A 20,680-nucleotide genomic window follows, 5' to 3' on the forward strand; every position below is an offset into this window, starting at 1 on the left:
CTTGGCATTGACCTGGAAGAGCAGTATACCACTTTAAAAAAAGTTATACTATTGGGGCTGGGGCTGTAGCTCAATGGTAAAGTGCCTGCTTTGCATGTGTGAAGCACTGGGTTTGATCCTCAGCACCACATAGAAATAAATAAAGATACTGTGTGTTAATCAACAACTAATTTTTTTTTTAAAGTTATGGTTTTAAAAAAGGAACACATGGTAAATTATTGATTTAACAGATAGAAATTTCAATTAAAATATTTAAATTATGCTTCCAGGGTCAGCTAGAATTAACAAGCAGGAAACCTTCCTAGCAGGTTACTGATAACAGACTTTACATCAACTACCCATCTCCACTTCAGCTCTTTTGTTTTCTTTTTTTTTTTTTTAGAGAGAGAGAGAGAGATAGAGAGAGAGAATTTTTTAATATTTATTTTTCAGTTTTCGGCGGACACAACATCTTTGTTTGTATGTGGTGCTGAGGATTGAACCTGGGCCGCACGCATGCCAGGCGAGCGCGCTACCGCTTGAGCCACATCCCCAGACCCCAGCTCTTTTGTTTTCACTTCAGATTTTTAACATTGGAAAATGATGTGATATTTTATTTGAACAGAAAACTTTGGGATGGGAAGAAAGAACTACAATAATATTCAAATATACATCACAATATTTATACTGGACAAAACTGTGTACCCTATTGCAAGAGTTACCATGATACAGAGAATAGAATTGCCTTCTTACAAAAGACTCTTCTTAGGGCTCCCTTCATGTCTCTGTTCCTCAGGCTGTAGATGAAGGGGTTCAGCATGGGAGTGACCACCGTGTACATCAGAGCCATGACAGTGTCTTTCACAGTAGAATTATTAGCTGATGGACATAAATAGAGACCAATAATTGTCCCATAGAACAGTGACACCACAGAGAGGTGGGAGCCACAGGTGGAGAAGGCCTTGTGGATACCACGAGCAGAAGGGACCTTGAGGATGGAGGAGAAAATTTGTACATAGGACCCAAGGATGAGTAGAAATGGGGTGACAATAACAAGTCCTCCCATGATAAATATCACCAGTTCATTGACATGAGTGTTGGAGCAGGCCAGCTTCAATAAAGCAGATATTTCACAGAAAAAGTGTGGGATTACATTGTCCGAACAGAAAGACAATCTGACCACAAGCAGAGTGTGCAACAGGGCATGGAGCATGGTCAGCACCCAGGACAGCACCACCAGGGAGAGACAGAGCTTGAGGCTCATGATGGTGGTGTAGTGCAGGGGGAAGCAGATGGCCACATAGCGGTCATAAGCCATGGCCACAAGGAGGAAGCTCTCCAGGTCTGCAAAGCACAGGAAGAAGTACATCTGAGTCAGGCAGACTGCATAGGGGATGGAGGGAACTTGACTCTGCATGTTCTGCAACAGTTTAGGAATGGTCACAGAGGAAAAGCAGAGGTCAGAGAAGGACAAATTTCCAAGAAACAAATACATGGGTGTGTGGAGGTGGGAGTCCAGGTGAATGAGGATGATGATGAGGAGGTTCCCCAGGATGGTGGTAAGATACATGGCCAGGAATAAGACATAGAACAGGTTCTGGTGCTCTGGTTGGATGGGCAGGCCCAGGAGGAGGAATTCTGAGACGGGAGTTTGGTTCCTTCCTGTCATGCTCTGTCTACTGTATCTTTTTTAAAAAAAGAAAGACTTGGGTCCCTTAACAATTCAAATAAATGAACATTTTTCTCTTATATGTGATCTGGTACTCATTCTACAATAACTGATCCCACCTTGATTACAATAATTATTATCTTTAAAATCCAATTGTCCATCATCTTTATAATCATTAATGCCTTTTTCTTAACTTCTTTGTAACATGTTTGAATATTCCATCCTTTCCTAAACCCTTACCTATTTGTTTCTGAGACAAAATGCAATACTTTTTTACATACATGCCTGGCTGGTAATCCTAGGGAACCATAATCGGCTCCTGTTCTATCAGTAACTTGTATATTGATATTCCTCATGGATTTTGCTAAACACTATCTTATCATAACTCTCTATGGAACTCTCCTAATAAACCTGACATGCTCCAATGGCTTATATCAGTATTTAAAACTCAGATGTGAAAGCTGGGGATATAGCACAGCGGTGAAATGCTCATCCAACATGCACGGGGCCCTAATGCAATCCCCAGCACCTCAAAAAAATAATCAATTAAATAAAAATAATAATCAGTAAATAAAACTCAGGTATAGACGTCCCTAACCTATAAATTTCTATATCCCATAACAATTGTCTTCCATTCAATGAATCATAGGTTCCTTAAGCTCAACAGGTCCCTAATGAAAATCATCAGATTGCACTTCCTCTGTGCCTCTCTCTTCCTCCTCTACTTTCATATTTTAAAAAAGGAATGCAGTATCAGATCAGAAGTCGTGAATTGTTTCATTCATTCTTTTCTCTTACCATCAACTCCAACATACCATGTCATGTATATTACACTTTGTTCTCCTGCTACTTCATCCACTTCTTATCACAAGGCCAAGTTCCTCATCTACAATGGCATCTCATCTCACCTGGACTATTGAAGCAGTTTCTCAAGTCTTGTCCCTCATAGGGAAAATTGTGCACCTGGTTTCTCAGAATGCTGAGTCCCTTCTAAGTGAGTAGGATGATCTCTTGAGTCAGGAGTATATGCTGGGATCACAAACTGGAGACATCACCTGCTATTGTCACTGCTGACCCAATCAACTCTGATCTTCTCCTGTGGTAAAATCCATAATTCACATCCTGCACTGACATAAGAAACACATATGGCAGTGTTTATAAATCTTAATATATATGCAAATACCTGGGGATTTGTTTAAAAAAATTCATTCTGGTTCTATTGCTCAACTTCTTCATATTAAATGAACATCCAGGTAATGGCAATACTGTGGTCAATAAACTGCATATAAGTAACAAGTACATACACTGCCATCAAAATACATATTACTGTCAACTTCAGATAAAGTTGAATAATAATCTCTAAGAGAGGTTTGTGAAAAGCTTTTTAAATCTCTGAAGAAAAACGCAAAGAAGAAAGAGGAGGAGGAGGAGGAGGAGGAGAAGAAGAGGAAGAAGGAGAATTAAAAATTATAACTTTCTACCCAAACTTAAAGAGCTATTATTATTTCAAACTGATAGAATTGTCGATATTATTGCACAATAAGTTATAGCAATAAACACTATTATTAATAAAACATAAAAATGTTAAACATTAGTTAAAGTATTAAAACCATGTGAAAAAGTCTTGGGAGGCAGAAAGATGGAAACTTAACAGACCTGAAAAATTATTCTGCAGAACACCACACAACCTGGGAGTTCAAGACAATCACATTTGAAAGACAGACAAGAGTTCATTCACTCTGTTACCAACTCATCCAGGTGGCTGAGAGTGACTCCAGGGCCCAACTCAGGATCCTTTTCCCCTTTATTCATTAAAGACACAGGAAGTAACAGTCTCCATAGTCTTCACCTAACTGCACCATCCCTTCTCATTCTTCCCCTTCTACACACAAAAGTCTGAGGAGCTCTGTATCCCAGAGGAGTACCAATGCTGGAGGAACTCATTACAGACAAAATAATTAGCCAGGACCTCTCAGAGACTAATTCTCCCAGAGTCCTGTAGTGGTGACTCCTGACAGCCTCTGTTCACACCAGACCATCCTTTGGGGGAAGGTGAAGATGCTGAGCAGCTCAGGACAGATGTTTTCTCATTGCCTTGTGGGGAAGGGGCAGGAGACCTGTGTGGTGGCTGCAGCCTACATTTCAGAAGGTGAAGGTGGAAGGCTGCAGAAGCCATGAAGTAATCAGGGACCACATTGTGAATGTCCCAACCTATCTTAGGAGTTTAAGAGTTTAGGCTTTATCCTGTGAATAACAGGGATCCATACACCATACAGTGGTCTTTGAGTAGAGTACTGCCATGAAACTCATGTGTCAGAAACATTGCAAGGAACCTGTTATTTCTCCCATCTTTCTGCCCACAGTCCCTAAGACAGAAAGAAATGCATTTAACAAGGATCAGACTTCTATGATTAAAGCACATGCAGATATAAAGAAATCACAAGAATAAGAAAAAATAAACTTACCTGAACATGTTCAATCCTTCCTCATGCAGATTTGAAAAATGGACTTTTGCATCACATTTGGCTCATTTGTATGAAAATCTTTAAGAAGCCCCCAGCATGACCATCGTCCCTTCCTCCATCTATGTCATGTCACTTCCCACTGGCAAGATTATTCTGGCCCTGTATTTGAATGTGAAGCCAGGTTTGGCATATATAATTCACTTTCCCATCATCCACTCGTTTTTAGCCATCATCTGCTGTAGGATCTTTACATAGTAACACATTGCAACTTTCCATTGTAGGGACCTGAATCTTTATTGGTGTTCCTTTATTGGGATTTATACTTTTCATTAACATTTGTCATGGACTTTGAATTATAAAGTGGTACCCAAACAATTCTTCAATATTTTAGATGCCACCTTCTCTATTCCAGTTGTGTAGAGTAACAAAGTTTCCCCTTGGTGATCAATATCAACTACCCCACGCACAATAGCAACCCTCTGTTTGCACATTAGCTCACACCTGAAACAGAAAATGGCCAAATGATAGTCTAAAGGATGGTTATGTCCCTTGGCAGAACAGCATGTCCCTTCAGAACTACACACTTCTAATGCACTATTCTCTCAGCCACTTATTCCAATCAATGTTGCAGTGATCTCAACCTGACTTCAGTGGCTACCACGTGAAAGCATTGTACATCTATCCTGCTCCATCTCACCTTGGCTTTTGCTTTGAGACATCTCTGGCTCCACAGAGCAGGATGTCATTGGGAATCTCCACAACATTCATATAAACATTAAAATCTACCATCCATTTTCTGTGAACTGTTGTACAGAATGTGAGGTGTGGATTAAAATTAAAATTTTTAATATGGAAATCCAATTTTTCCAGCACCAAATATTAAAGAGACTACTGTACCAGCTTTCCACCAGTACAATGAAATATCTAACACAGTCAACTTATAAACAGGTTCATTTAGCTCACAGTTTGAGGAGTTAGAATGGCAAATGGCCTAGTGCAGCCTTGGTCAGGACAACCTTTGCATGATCACCTCATGGGATAGGGATGGAAGAGCACATGCAGAGGAAGAATAGGATCTCAAACTAGAATGGAGATTCCATGATGCATTTCAAATCATCCACAATGACCTGAGGACTTTCTACAAGTTCCTGCCACTTAACCACAGCAACTCCTATACTGCAATACTGAGTCTAGGCCTTTATGTATGAGCCCTTGACAGACAGCCAACATTAAAACATGGTAAATTAGCACAGGAAAAGATTAACAACAATATCTAATCATAATTTAGAACAATTAAAACAATATACTGTATCAAAACTTTATCTTAGTGATTCTCTCTCTCTCTCTCTCTCTCTCTCTCTCTCTCTCTCTCTCTATATATATATATATATATATATATATATATATATATAAAATCTTTCTCTCTCTGTCCCTCTCTCCCTAAAATATTTTTTTTACTTTTAGTTGGATATTGACACAATAACTTTATTTTACTTCTTTATTATTTTTTATGTGGTTCTGAGGATCGAACCCAGTGCCTCACATGTGCTACGCAAGCACTCTACCAATGAGACACAACCCCAGTCCCTCTCCCTAAAATCTTATTGTACTATATTTCTTCTTCTTCTACCTGTCACATTGTATCATGATAAAGTGCCTACAGGGTAAGATAAAGTGAGGTGAATGACCTAGACTTTGTTATGTAGCATTTGCTACATAGTATAATGCTCACCTGAAGGTTCACTTGAACCTTACCAAGTAAATTTCATTATGTGAGGTTTACTTATTGCACAGCAATGCAAAAAAAGGGCAATCTGATGCCACTTGTATAAACTGCTGTACTCCCAAGATATTTCAAATCATTCACAATCTAGTATTTGATTTATTTTTATGGATTATCCAACTATTTTTCTTCAAGTCCCCAATATAGCCTCCAACAGCACAGGATTCCTGTCCATTGCCTAAATGGGCAATGATTCATCATACATCCCTGGGCTCTCCATCCCCACCTTTCCCCAGAGTACAGTAGGGTGTGATCAGTGGCTTTCATCAATCACCATACAGGACTCTGATAATTTGTCTTGAAGAGGTCCTGAATAATTACTTTGTGCCTAATGAGTTAGGCCTGAATCTGGACTCCCCTGGGATGTAGAGCCTCTCAGGCCCGTGGATGGCTAGAAGGTGAGACATGAGAAGGGATGGCAGACATGTGATGCCTACAGAGGACGTTACTTCATATGCTTGTAATGAATAAAGGAGAGCAAGATCTTAGATCAGGGCCCAGAGTCACCCTCAGACACCCTGGGTAAGTTGTCAATATGCCAGGTTACATGATGTTCTGCCAGGTAAGTTTTCAGGTGTGACAACTTCCCTCTTTTCCATCGAGCTGCCTTCCAAGACTTTGCCACAGTATTGAAATATTTTGACCAAAGTTCAACACTTATAACACTTTTTATTAATAACACTGCTCATTAATGTTATTTACTGTGCAGTGAATCCTCAAAGATCACAGCTTTTTGACATACCAGGCCTGTAAGACAGGGTTCAGTGCAGTAACAGTTCTTAACCTTTCTTTATTTTACATTCACCTAAGGAGCTTTAAAAAGCTTTGCACAAGCCACTTCACAGAGATTCCAATTAAGTTATCTCAAGGTGCTCAGTAATCTGAGTTAAACGGCAATGTGTGTATTTGCTACTCAAGTACAGTCCAGTGATCACAGTATTGACACCACTACTTGGGTGTTCATTTAAACTGTAGGGTCTGAGCTATAGCACCAGAACGAATATCTTAATGGCAGGTAATTTGCATGTGTGTTGAGTTTAGAAACACTGCCCTACATGATTCTTGTCTGCATGCCGGAGTGAGGATATTGGATTTAATGGCCGAAGAAGAGGAAGCTCAGTGGATCATCTATGAAAACGTCTGCAGCTGCTATCTCTGGTTTTGTGATCCCTGCACAGCTTCTAGACACAAAGATAGTCCCACAAACTCAAAAGGTAAGCAAAAGGCTGAGAAACCAGGTACATGATTTTCTCCTCATGTTTCTTCCCACTATGATGCCAACACATGGTGTCCAAAGTCCAAAGGTACAAACTGTTAATGCAGTTCTGTTAAACACCATCAGCAGTGGACTTCCCAGCAGTAGGACTCATTTATATCATTTAGTGAATGAGTTTCCCAGATCTTTTAATGTTCCTCCTCTGCATTTTTGATGACTTCGAGACAGATTGGGTTTTTGTTTGTTTGTTTGGTACTGGGGATTGAACCCAGAGGAGCTCAACCACTGAACCACATCTCCAGCCCATTTTTTATGTTTTAGTAGAGACAGGGTCTCACTGGGTTGCTTAGTGCCTTGCCAAGTTGCAGAGGCTGGCTTTGAACTTGTGATCCTCCTGCCTCACCTCCCAAGCTGATGAATTACAGAGACATGCCATCATGCCCCAAAATACTGAGCTTTATCCAAGGTTACTCAAAAGAAAGTGGCATGTGATGTGTGTGTGTGTGTGAGAGAGAGAGAGAGAGAAAGAGAGAGAGAGAGAGAGAGAGAGAGAGAGAGAGAGAAAGAGAGAGAGAGAGAGAGAGACCAATTACAGTTGCTAAGAATGACCAGTCAGGCAGGGAAGAGAAAATCCAACACTCCTTTTGTGACAGAAGCAAACAGATAAGTATTTAGGAAAGAATGGGCTACTGAAACATGTTGAAAAGAAGATGAGAAAAGTAATAAATGATCATAGAGATTAAAGACACTTGAAGGTTATACTTATTGTGATGGTGGTGGGATCAACTATTGTAGAACATGTAAACACTGTGTATGAGAAAAACATGATCATTTTCACTTGGGTTTTTAAAGGGCCTTATTATTTCTCTTAAAGGTATTAGAGACAGATGATAATGGGAAAAAACCAAACTCTCATCTCAGAGTTCCTCCTCCTGGGCCTGCCCATCCAGCCAGAGCACCAGAACCTCTTCTATGCCCTGTTCCTGGCCATGTATCTTACCACCGTCCTGGGGAACCTCATCATCATCACCCTCATCCACCTGGACTCCCATCTGCACACTCCCATGTATTTGTTTCTCAGCAACTTGTCCTTCTCTGACCTCTGCTTTTCCTCTGTCACCATGCCCAAATTGCTACAGAACATGCAGAGTGAAGTCCCCTCCATCCCCTATGCAGGCTGCCTGACACAAATATACTTCTTCCTGTTTTTTGGAGACCTTGGGAACTTCATCCTTGTGGCCATGGCCTATGACCGCTATGTGGCCATCTGCTTCCCCCTGCACTACACCACCATCATGAGCCCCAAGCTCTGTCTCTCCCTGGTGGTGCTGTCCTGGGTGCTGACCACATTCCATGCCCTGTTGCACACCCTGCTCATGGCAAAAGTCTCTTTTTGTGTGGACAATGTAATCCCGCACTTTTTCTGTGACATGTCTGCTATGCTGAAGCTGGCCTGCTCTGACACCCATGTCAATGAGTTGGTGATATTTATTGTGGTAGGACTCTTTCTTGTCTTCCCATTCCTACTCATTCTGGTGTCCTATGCAAAGATAGTGTCCTCCATTTTCAAGGTCCCTTCTGCTCGAGGTATCCGTAAGGCCTTCTCCACCTGTGGCTCCCACCTCTCTGTGGTGTCGCTGTTCTATGGGCCAGTCATAATTCTATACTTATGTCCATCAGCTAGTAATTCTACTGTGAAAGATACTGTCATGTCTCTGCTGTACACGGTGGTCACTCCCATGCTGAACCCCTTCATCTACAGCCTGAGGAACAGAGACATGAAGGGAGCCCTAGGAAGAGTCTTTTGTCAGAAGAAAATTCCCTTCTGTGTATGATAGAAATAACTGGGGCTTTTACATCATTTTATCCAGTAAATTTGTTGATATTAATATTGGAATATTATTCTAGATTGTTTCCCACATCATGGTAACTTCTGATGAAGTAGCATATCACTTAATTGTTCAACAAGTAAAAGAGAGGAAGTTTAGCTGATTAGTTGGAAGGAGGTCTTGTTAACCTGGCTATGCCTTCCTGTTTGTCTTTTCTTGGTGATCCTGGGAAAGCACAGGGTAAGGGCTACTGTTTTATGAGGACTCCATTCTTTACATTATTAAGATACTCCTGTATTTTTTTATCTTGTCTCAAACATGCTTTGAATATGGCATAATTTTTAAATAGTGCTTCATAATCTTAGGTTGTTGCCCAATAACATTTAAATACCTCAAAATCCCAGGCTCCTTCTAATATCTCCTTCATAATTTTTCTGCACAAATTTTGACATCATTCTATCACTTAACTTTCCTACATCCCTGATTTATTTTCATGTCTATGCTAATTTTTCTGCCCTTCCCTGACCCTAAATACATTTTCTAACCCTTTTTGTAATGCTGATAATTGCATAATTCTGTCTTTACCTGTAATTACATAAGGCAGGAACCCTATAAATAATTTCTCCAGGACTGGGCAAGGAAGTTTGAGATTGGTTCAGTTTTAAAGGATGCCTTTTTGCTTGGTATTTTGACTTCACAAAATTTCCTGACATGTATGTTTTTATTATACACTCATGACAGTTCAAAGGAAGTAGAAAAGATACTCATTGTTTGGGATTGCAAAATAGGAAGTTCATTGACTTTCCATGTCATCCAGAAAATCAGTTGTTCAGCCTGTGCAAGATCAGAGAATGATTCTAAGGTTTCTTTTGATTTCTCCCACTTCCAAAAGAGGGGAGTAGCCATTCTTCTTCTTTTTTTTTAACTCAGCTCTCTATAGCATGGGTTGATTCCATTCTTCATTTATTTGTTTCCTTAGTTGTACTCTGTAGGTGATGGCATTCAAACCCATTTCTTTCCTCCGTTCATATATCTGCTGACCCCACAACTATCTGAATGCCAGAATTTTCTCAAAAGCTCCCAGCAATTCTTTCACTTCCTAGCTATTCCTTTTATTCTAAACAATCTAGAATTGTTTTATCTAGTTATGTGAAGAATGTCATGGGTATTTTTGTAGAAATTGCATTGATGGAATGTATTGACATTTTAATTGGGACTGAACTGAACCCATATATCACTTTGGGTATTATGGACTTCTATTTTAAAATATTTTTTAAATGTATGTATTTTAATCACAAACTGTATGGACCACTTAAAATATTGATTTTTCAATCCATGAATATGGGATGCTTTTTTCTTTCTTTCTTTCATGTGTGTGTGTCCTCTTCAGTTTCTTTCAACAATATTTTATAATTTTTATAGTAGAGATCTTTTTTCCTCTTTGGTTAAATTTATAGGTATTTTAGTTAACGTTTTAGCTACTGTAATTTGGATTGTTTTCTTGATTTCCAATTCATATAATTCACTTTTGGTATAAAATTGTATGCTTATTTTGTACGTGAAAAATTGCTAAACTCATTTGTTAATTTTAATGTTTTATGGAATTTGGAGGGTTTCAAGATGTAAGATCATGTCATTCAAACAAACAATTTGACTTCTCTTGTATTTTGGATGCCCTTTATTTCTTTCTCTTGCCTGTTACTCTGGACAGAATTTCCAACACTAAGTTGGATAAAATTTGTAAAAGTGAACATCCTTTTCTTCCAGAGCTTAGAGCAAAAGCTTTCAGCTGTACCCATTTTAGTATAATTTTAGCTGTTGGCTTATTGTAAGTGACCTTTATTATATTGAGGTACATTCCCTCTATGAAAGATTTCTTGAGGGTTTTTTGGAGGTGTTAAATTTTATCAAATACATTTTCCATATCTATTGAGATAATTATGGGTTGTGTCTTTCATTCTATTGATGACATGTATCATGTTTATTGATTTGTATTTTGAACCATTCTTGCATCTCAGGGATTAATCCCACTTTATCATGATGAAAATCTTTATAATGTGGTTTTGGATTCAGCAAAGTATTATTCTACTGAGAAGTTTTTGCATATATGTTCATTAAAAATATTAGCATGAAATTTTCTTTCCTTACTGATTTTGGCATCAGGTTAATGCTGGTCTCATAGGATGTGTTTGGAAGAATTACTTTTGAAAATTTTTTTGAATAACATAAGGAAAATTGGAATTAATTATTCTCAACTATTTTGTAGAACCCAACAGTTAAGTCATTTATATTCTAGGTTTTTCTTTGATGAGAGGCTTTTAATTATTGATTCTAATTTGCTACTTGTTATTGGTAAGTTCTGGTTTTTATTTCTTCATGAATCAATAGTATTAAGGTATCCGTGTCTAAGAATTTCTCATCAGAAGAATAGTCATTTTATTTTTTTTTAATTTTTTTTAACATTGTGAACAACTTAATTTTTATTCTTTTTTTTTTAATTTTTTATTGTTGGCTGTTCAAAACATTACATAGTTCTTGATATATCATATTTCACAATTTGATTAGAAGAATAGTCATTTTAAACAGCTTTTGCAGATGAATTTTGATATAATAAAACCAATTAATTCAAAATTCTACAATTTACACTTGCCTAGCCTACATGAGACCCTGGGTTTCATAATCAGCATGATCAAAACTATCTACAATTTGATGAGTTTTGAACAACTTCAGCAAGGACACTTGATGAAATTCATGCCAAATGCCAACTGGAATTATTTTTATGTAAATGAAAAAGCTTAAACTTAAATTTACATGAAAGAGAAAATAAGTAAAATTTTTAAGAACTATTTGAAAACCTGGAAATGTAAGTTGGTTCCATGCCTAGCAATATCAATATATATCTTTAAAAAACCTCCTATACAAGTATACACTTGTATAGGAATTGAAAAAAAGTTACAAGAAATGAGGAAGTATCTGAAGAAACAGTCCTATGGGGGGGGGGATTGTTTTATGATAAATATGGTATTTAAATTAAATGTAGTGAAGAATGCAGTACCTAAAAATGGTACTGGAATAATTGAAATGGTAAAATACTAAATGAATTCTTTACTCTCATAATGAAAGTGCATTTTAGATGGCTAAAGCACTAAATATAAACTACAATCTTTAAAAATAATTTATACAAGAAAATATTTAAATTTATGCAAAACTCAGAAGCTACATTTTTTAAATTTCATACATATGACCATGCAAACTAAGAGCTTAACTTAATTATATTAATTATATTTTCAACTTGCAAATAACCATAATGAAAGCATTTGTTTAATTAAAAATTAATAAATAGTACATTATTTCAGGATGTATTTTTTTTCTAGCATTAAAAGTAAAGATAATTATAAAGTAGAAAAAATATAAAGTTATCTTTGAATGTAATTTTAAAGTATCCCAAAAATACTTGACATTTATGTACATGACATTGATTGGAAATTAATTCATTTCTCATCACCTGATCACTACTGAAATCAATAACTAAGTTGTAAGAATTCAAGATGACCCCAAATTACCCTGAAACTTTGAAAAATGTTCATCAATTTGCTGGAATCTTCTACTAGTTCAAAGCCACAGGGTAAAATATGCACTGGTTAGCATCTGTTTCTCTTGAAAAGGATGGGGAGAAAATGGCAGGCACACAGAGCCTCATTGGTGTCCCCCCAAATGTTAAGGAGTAAGAACTGGAGGAAATAGTAAGCCATGAGCCAAATTAAGAACATTATTACTGAAAAAAAAAAGTGGCACAGGACTAATCACACACTCATCTGGGATAAAAAGTGGGTTTATTGTCAGGAGCCTGACAAGGCTGCTCTGCACAGAGAGAGGGACAGCAGCAGCAAGCAGGGAAAGCAGCAGCGACTCCCCCTTGAATGTTATCTCTTATAGGCTAGAATCATGGCCCGGGCTAAGGGGGGGGGGGGTTAGTTTTGACTGACATAGTGAGCATCCTCTGATCTTGTGGAAGGCAAGTCTTGTTTCTTGGAAACAAAGACAGGCAGTTTCCCTATCTCTCCGAAGGTGGGGGGTGGGAGACAAGAAAACCAGCATGTCCTTTTATCTTCTCAAGGAGAGAATAGGGAAATCACTACATCCCTATCTCAGGGGCTGGAAAGTTGCCTCCCATCTCTCAATGAGAAAACAGGGGGAGACTGGCACGTCTCCAGACCAGTAAGTTTTATCTTGGGAATAAGAACAGTATTCATAAAGTGGGGGTGGGGGAAAAGGAAGATGGTTGCAATTATGCTAACAATTACCTGGGTCTGTTGTCACCAGCACTTGAAAATGATGTTTTTAGAAAGCTAAATGTAATATGGCAACACTAATTTAGGGAAATAGCCGCAACCACATTGCTCTCTTTTGGCCATCTCCCTATCCTCTAACTTAGTACAGGGTGTAAGATGAGGACCCAACATGATCCTTTTCCATATGACTGAGAATGTTAACCCTTTTTGTGAACATATACCCATAATTACACAAACATGCACAGCTTATTAGGTAGCTATTTGGAAGGTAATGTGAATCAAGAAATGGAATGTAGGACAAAGAGCGTATGTGCATAGATAATAAAGAGTTCAAAATTGTGTGTCAGAAAGTATCAAGTGAAGATATCTATTGAAAAATGAGGGCAAAACTATGAAATGGGCTGCAGAGATGTGGAGGTCAGTGCCATTTAAGAGAAGTTGAAATGATACATTGTGTTGTCATCACTTGCAGCGGACAAGGAAGCTAATGACCAAGAATGGAGACCTAGACAATGACACACACAGCTCACACTGAAAAATGTAAGGCTGAACTGGGGTGTGGTGGCATATGCCTGTAATACCAGCTACTCAGGAACCTGAGTAGGAGGATCACGAGTTCAGAGCCAGCCTCAGCAATTTAATGAGGCCCTAAGAAACTTAGTGAGAACCTGTCTCTAAATAAAATTTAAAAAGTGCTGGGGATGTGGCTCACTGGTTAAGTGGCCTTGGGTTCAATCCCTGGTACAGAAAAAGAAAATGTAAGGCTGCACGTTCTATTTCTGAGGTGGGAGGAGGTGAGAAGAACCCCCACAATCAATAATCTGTGGTTTTAAATAGGTTCAGTACTGACACATAGTGGAACACTGGCATGTTCAAATTCCACATTGTTCAATCTTTTAAAATATTTATTTATTTATTCTAATTAGGTATATATGACAGCAGAATGCTTTGTGATTCATTGTACACAAATGGAGCACAAGTTTTTATTTCTCTGGTTGCACACAATGTAGCATCACACCATATATGCAGTCATACATGTACCTAGGGTAATGATGTCCATCTCATCTATTTAAGCTCTGACATCATAATTTTTTCCTGTCCTTCATGAAATCATCACAGGAGTTAAATAAGATCATGGAAGTAAAGTTTATGGAATACTTAAAGAACCAAGGAAGGAAAGGTGATCCTCAAAGAGGGAGGTTGAAAAGAAGATTCTGGCCTCCTTGACCATGCTTGAGGCAACAATATTTAGGGCCCCAAGGAGACTTAGTTTCCAACAAATACAAATTAAACTGCTATAAGAAGGTAAACATAATGTGCATTTAAAAACACATCAACTCCTCTCCTCCCCACCCCTCGCGGCTCCTGCCGGGTGGAGGATGAAGCGGCTGCAGTGGCCCCAGCCCCAGCCCCAGCAGCGGCACCGACTGTGGCTGCGGTGGGGGTGGCCGGAACTGGGGTGGTGAAGAAGCGGCGGCGGCGGCGGCTGAAGGAGCAGCAGCCTTCTCAGCCGCTTTCCCTGGGCTTCCCTTCCTCTTTACTGAAGTCAGGAAGTTTTCCGCTTCTGTGCATGTGTGTGCGTGAGTGTGGGTGTGTAAGGTGAGGTTTGGGTGGCGTTTGTGCTGGCATTGGGGTTTTTGCCCACTTCGCTTCCTATATCCCAGGCTGCTCCCGATCTTGGGCTGTGGCCCGAAGAGGGGGCGCGGCGGCGGACTCTCTCCTTTTGTTGTTGTTTCCTCCGCCTAGGGAGCTGAAGTGGGGACGCGTCTGGGTGGGGCGGCTCGGAGCCGGGGCCTACTGGCCCCCGGGGCTCCCGGGCAGGCAGGGTAGGCAGGGTAGAGCGGGCTTCAACATGATGGCGGCCGAGGCCGGCAGTGAGGAAGGCGGCCCGGTGACTGCTGGAGCAGGAGGCGGTGCGGCAGCGGGCTCCAGCGCCTATCCAGCAGTGTGTCGGGTGAAGATACCCGCGGCCTTGCCCGTGGCAGCTGCCCCCTATCCTGGGCTAGTGGAGGCTGGAGTGGCCGCGACTCTGGGTGGCGGAGCTGCTTTGGGGTCAGGGTTCCTAGGAGCCGGGTCCGTGGCGAGGGTACTCGGGGGAGCTGGACTGACAGGGGGAGGCGCTGCTGCTGGCGTGGCTGGTGCTACTGCTGCCGCCGGACCTGGTGGAGAGATGGCTCTCACGAAGGGGACCATTTCATTGCCTTCTGAGACCCTCGGGCCAGGCGGCGGATTTCCCCCTCTGCCGCCGCCGCCTCAGCTGCCCAGTTTGGGCGCGGGCCTTGGCACAGTGGACGAAGGTGACTCTCTGGATGGACCAGAATACGAGGGGGAAGAGGTGGCCATACCGCTGACTGCTCCTCCAACTAACCAGTGGTATCATGGAAAACTTGATAGAACTATAGCAGAAGAACGCCTCAGGCAGGCAGGGAAGTCTGGCAGCTACCTTATAAGAGAGAGTGATCGGAGGCCAGGATCCTTTGTACTTTCATTTCTTAGCCAGACAAATGTTGTCAACCATTTTAGGATTATTGCTATGTGTGGCGATTACTACATTGGTGGAAGACGTTTTTCTTCACTGTCAGACCTAATAGGTTATTATAGTCACGTTTCTTGTTTGCTTAAAGGAGAAAAACTACTTTATCCAGTTGCACCACCAGAGCCAGTAGAAGATAGAAGGCGTGTGCGAGCCATTCCGCCTTATACAAAAGTACCAGACACTGATGAAATAAGTTTCTTAAAAGGAGATATGTTCATTGTTCATAATGAATTAGAAGATGGATGGATGTGGGTTACAAATCTAAGAACGGATGAACAAGGCCTTATTGTTGAAGATCTAGTAGAAGAGGTGGGCCGGGAAGAAGATCCACATGAAGGCAAAATATGGTTCCATGGGAAGATTTCCAAACAAGAAGCTTATAATTTACTAATGACAGTTGGCCAAGTCTGCAGTTTTCTTGTGAGGCCCTCAGATAATACTCCTGGTGATTATTCACTTTATTTTCGGACCAATGAAAATATTCAGCGATTCAAAATATGTCCAACACCAAACAATCAGTTTATGATGGGAGGCCGATATTATAACAGCATTGGGGATATCATAGATCATTATAGAAAAGAACAGATTGTTGAAGGATATTATCTTAAGGAACCGGTTCCAATGCAGTATCAAGAACAAGTACTCAATGATACAGTGGATGGCAAGGAAATCTATAATACAATACATCGCAAAACAAAGGATGCCTTTTATAAAAATATTGTTAAGAAAGGTTATCTTCTGAAAAAGGGCAAAGGAAAACGTTGGAAAAATTTATATTTTATCTTAGAGGGCAGTGATGCCCAACTTATTTATTTTGAAAGTGAAAAACGAGCTACAAAACCAAAAGGATTAATAGATCTCAGTGTTTGTTCTGTGTATGTTGTTCATGATAGTCTCTTTGGCAGGCCAAACTGTTTTCAGATAGTAGTTCAGCACTTCAGTGAAGAACATTACATCTTTTACTTTGCAGGAGAAACACCAGAACAAGCAGAGGATTGGATGAAAGGTCTGCAGGCATTTTGCAATTTACGGAAAAGTAGTCCAGGAACATGTAATAAACGTCTTCGTCAGGTCAGCAGCCTTGTTTTACATATTGAAGAAGCCCATAAACTACCAGTAAAACATTTTACTAATCCATATTGTAATATCTACCTGAATAGCGTCCAAGTAGCAAAAACTCATGCAAGGGAAGGGCAAAACCCAGTGTGGTCTGAGGAGTTTGTCTTTGATGATCTTCCTCCTGACATCAATAGATTTGAAATCACGCTTAGTAATAAAACAAAGAAAAGCAAAGATCCTGATATCTTATTTATGCGCTGCCAGTTAAGCAGGTTACAGAAAGGACATGCCACAGACGAATGGTTTCTGCTCAGCTCCCACATACCACTAAAAGATATTGAACCAGGATCTCTGCGTGTTCGAGCACGATATTCTATGGAAAAAATCATGCCAGAAGAAGAGTACAGTGAATTTAAAGAGCTTATACTGCAAAAAGAACTTCATGTAGTCTATGCTTTATCACATGTATGTGGACAAGACCGAACACTACTGGCTAGCATCCTACTAAGGATTTTCCTTCATGAAAAGCTTGAATCATTGTTGTTATGTACACTAAATGACAGAGAAATAAGCATGGAAGATGAAGCCACTACTCTGTTTAGAGCCACAACACTTGCAAGTACCTTGATGGAACAATATATGAAAGCCACTGCTACACAATTTGTTCATCATGCTTTGAAAGACTCCATCTTAAAGATAATGGAAAGCAAACAATCTTGTGAGTTAAGTCCATCCAAATTAGAAAAAAATGAAGATGTGAACACTAATTTAGCACACCTATTGAACATACTTTCAGAACTTGTAGAGAAAATATTCATGGCTTCAGAAATACTTCCACCGACACTGAGATATATTTATGGGTGTTTACAGAAATCTGTTCAACACAAATGGCCTACAAATACCACCATGAGAACAAGAGTTGTTAGTGGTTTTGTTTTTCTTCGGCTTATCTGTCCTGCCATCCTGAATCCACGGATGTTTAATATCATCTCAGATTCTCCATCTCCGATTGCTGCAAGAACACTGATATTAGTAGCTAAATCTGTGCAGAATTTAGCAAATCTTGTGGAATTTGGAGCTAAGGAGCCTTATATGGAAGGTGTCAATCCATTCATCAAAAGCAACAAACATCGTATGATCATGTTTTTAGATGAACTTGGGAATGTACCTGAACTTCCGGACACTACAGAGCATTCTAGAACTGACCTGTCACGTGATTTAGCAGCACTGCATGAGATTTGTGTGGCTCATTCAGATGAACTGAGAACACTCAGTAATGAGCGAGGTGCACAGCAGCATGTACTGAAAAAGCTTCTGGCTATAACAGAACTGCTTCAACAAAAACAAAACCAGTATACAAAAACCAATGATATCAGGTAGCAGCCTTTGCCTCGGTGATCTGCATGGATTCAGCATGCCCAACATGGTAATTCACATCAGTATAATTGTCTCCTTTGCACTTGCCAAAAAATAGCACACCTTTCCACATTCCAGTGATGTGTGAGCTATGCAAACAAAACCCAAGATTCTGTTGGTAATAACTGTGCCAGCCATTTTGTAAGCTATCTGTGCAGGATATTTGCACTTTTTCCACATGGAATCTTTACCAAACTCTGAGCCTTGGTGTACAGATCACCTTTCACAAAAAATGCTATGACTGTATCTTGAACTTTGAAAATATATTTTCAATACACCAATTGCCAAAGTGTTGCTGTCTCTCGGAAAAAGAACTATGAAAACAACTGAGGAGGAAAAGCATTCTCTATTGACAATTGCGTATAACTGGATTGCAGACTGTTCTTACTGTAATTCCTTCCTGTTTAGGAATATGACCATTTGACTGTTCAATGACTTCATTTGTATTTACAGTTTCCAGAGTTTGCCATTATAATAGGAACAATCTTTGCTGTATACTTTTTTAAAATACTGTGCTATTTCTCTTTCTGGAACTGTTGAAAGAAAATATATAGAATTGATCTATTGCTCATCAGCTTCATTTTTTAAACATACCACTTATTTTGTTGAAATTGTCAAAGACTGTATTTAGAGCTTGTAATGCTTTTGTTAAATGTTTACAACAGTAAATAGCTTGAACTCAGTAAATATTACTGGTCATTGTACTGAATGCACGTTACTCTTTCAGACATTTTATAAATTACCAGTTTTGTTTTGTAAAAAAATTCTCCAATGCTTTTAATTACAAGTTGATTTTTCTATGTTACCCCTTTGTGCAAACAACCTCATCAGCCACTAAACAACTAATCCATCTCTGATCTGACTACTTGTTGCATCTGCTGGATATTTAGTTTGACTGTATAGTTTTATTTGCTTATTTGTGTATTTTTGTGAAATATTCACAAGGGTTAAGTTAAAATAAAACCAAGGGATATCTTGCAAAAAAAATAAAATAAAATAAAAACACATCAAGTAAAAAGGAAGGAAAATGCAGACATGAGAAGAAAAGAGAAGTAAAATGGTTGAGAATGATACAAACACTTGCTCAGATAGAGATTTCTATTTAGAAATGAAAAATTAAATTTACAAGAGTGACTGCTGACCTGAGTTGTTTGAATCTTAGCATTGACTTGGGAGAACAGACTATCATTTAAAGCCAAGTTATGGTTTTCAAGAGGAACACATGATAAATTAGTGGTTTAAGAGCTTCAGACAGAAACTTCAATTAAATGATTTAAATTATGCCTTCAGGGTTAGCCAGAATTAACAAACAGGACACCTTCCCATCAGGTCATTGAGATTATCTTTTACATCAGCTACACTCTCCATTTCAGTTTTTGTTTATTGGAAATTATTCTGTTTGAACAGAAACATGGAAAGAAATATCTGCAATAATAATCAAATATAAAACTCAATATTTATATTGGATAAAATTATGTATGTATCACAAGGTTTACCATGATACAGAGAATAGAATTGTCTTCTTACACAACACTCTTCTCAGAACTCCCTTCACCTCTCTGTTCCTCAAGCTGTAGATTAAGGAATTCGGCATGGGAGTCACCACTGTGTACATCAGAACCATAATAGAATCTTTCACATTAGAATTGTTAGATGATGAACATAAGTAGAGACCAGTACTGGCCCCATAGAACAGTGACACCACAGACAGGTGGGAGCCACAGGTGAAGAAGGCCTTGTGGATACCACAAGAAAAAGGAAACTTGATATGGAGGGGGAAATTTGTGCATAGAACATGGTGATCATGTTAAATGATCCTCCCATGATAAATATCCTCATTAACATGAGTGTCAGAACAGGCAAGCTTCAGCAGAGCAGATATGTCACAGAAAAAGTGTAAGATCAGGTTGTCTGAACAGAAAGACAGTCTGGCTGTGAGCAGAGTGTGCAACATGGAATGAAGCATGGTCAGCACCCGGGACAGCACCACCAGGGAGAGACAGAGCTCAGGGCTCAGGACAGAAGTGTAGTACAAGAAGCAGATGGCTGCACAGCTGTCATAGGCTATGAACTCCACACAGGAAAGGAGAACAAGGAGAAAGCTCTTGAGGTTTCCAAAAATCAGGAAAAAGTACATTTGAATCAGGCAGGCTGCAAAGGGAATGGATGGAATTTGACTCTGTGTGTTCTGTAATAGTTTAGGAATGGTCACGTAGGAAAAGCAGAGATCAGAGAAAGACAAGATGCTGAGAAACAAATACATGGGTGTGTGGAGATGAGAATCCAGCAAATGGGAATGATGATGATGTGGTTCCCCGGGATGATGGTAAGATACATGGAAAGGAATAGGGCATAGAACAAGTTCTGGTACCCTGGCTGGATGGGCAGGCCCAGGAGGAGGAACTCTGAGATGAGAGTTTGGTTCCTTCCTATCAT

General features: G+C 39.5%; 2 protein-coding genes and 2 pseudogenes across 2 annotated transcripts; 2 read left to right on the forward strand and 2 right to left on the reverse strand.

Moving 5' to 3' along the window:
- Positions 1-697: 697 nt before the first annotated feature.
- On the reverse strand, positions 698-4,179 carry LOC114083641 (olfactory receptor 1468-like). Its single transcript, XM_071602911.1, has 2 exons — positions 4,169-4,179; positions 698-1,655 (listed from the first exon to the last, which is right to left on the reverse strand). Exons 1-2 carry the CDS (start codon positions 4,177-4,179, stop codon positions 698-700), a joined length of 969 nt encoding a protein of 322 aa, XP_071459012.1.
- A 3,820-nt stretch (positions 4,180-7,999) lies between these two features.
- LOC139702294 (olfactory receptor 1) lies at positions 8,000-8,947 on the forward strand. Its single transcript, XM_071603079.1, has one exon. The coding sequence runs from the start codon at positions 8,000-8,002 to the stop codon at positions 8,945-8,947; it is 948 nt and encodes a 315-aa protein (XP_071459180.1).
- A 5,953-nt stretch (positions 8,948-14,900) lies between these two features.
- Positions 14,901-18,815, forward strand: LOC139702331 (ras GTPase-activating protein 1 pseudogene; annotated as a pseudogene).
- Positions 18,816-19,736: 921 nt separating this feature from the next.
- On the reverse strand, positions 19,737-20,680 carry LOC139702490 (olfactory receptor 1468-like; annotated as a pseudogene).

Source organism: Marmota flaviventris, chromosome 17, assembly GCF_047511675.1.
Source record: "Marmota flaviventris isolate mMarFla1 chromosome 17, mMarFla1.hap1, whole genome shotgun sequence".
Taxonomy (NCBI): Eukaryota; Metazoa; Chordata; class Mammalia; order Rodentia; family Sciuridae; genus Marmota; species Marmota flaviventris.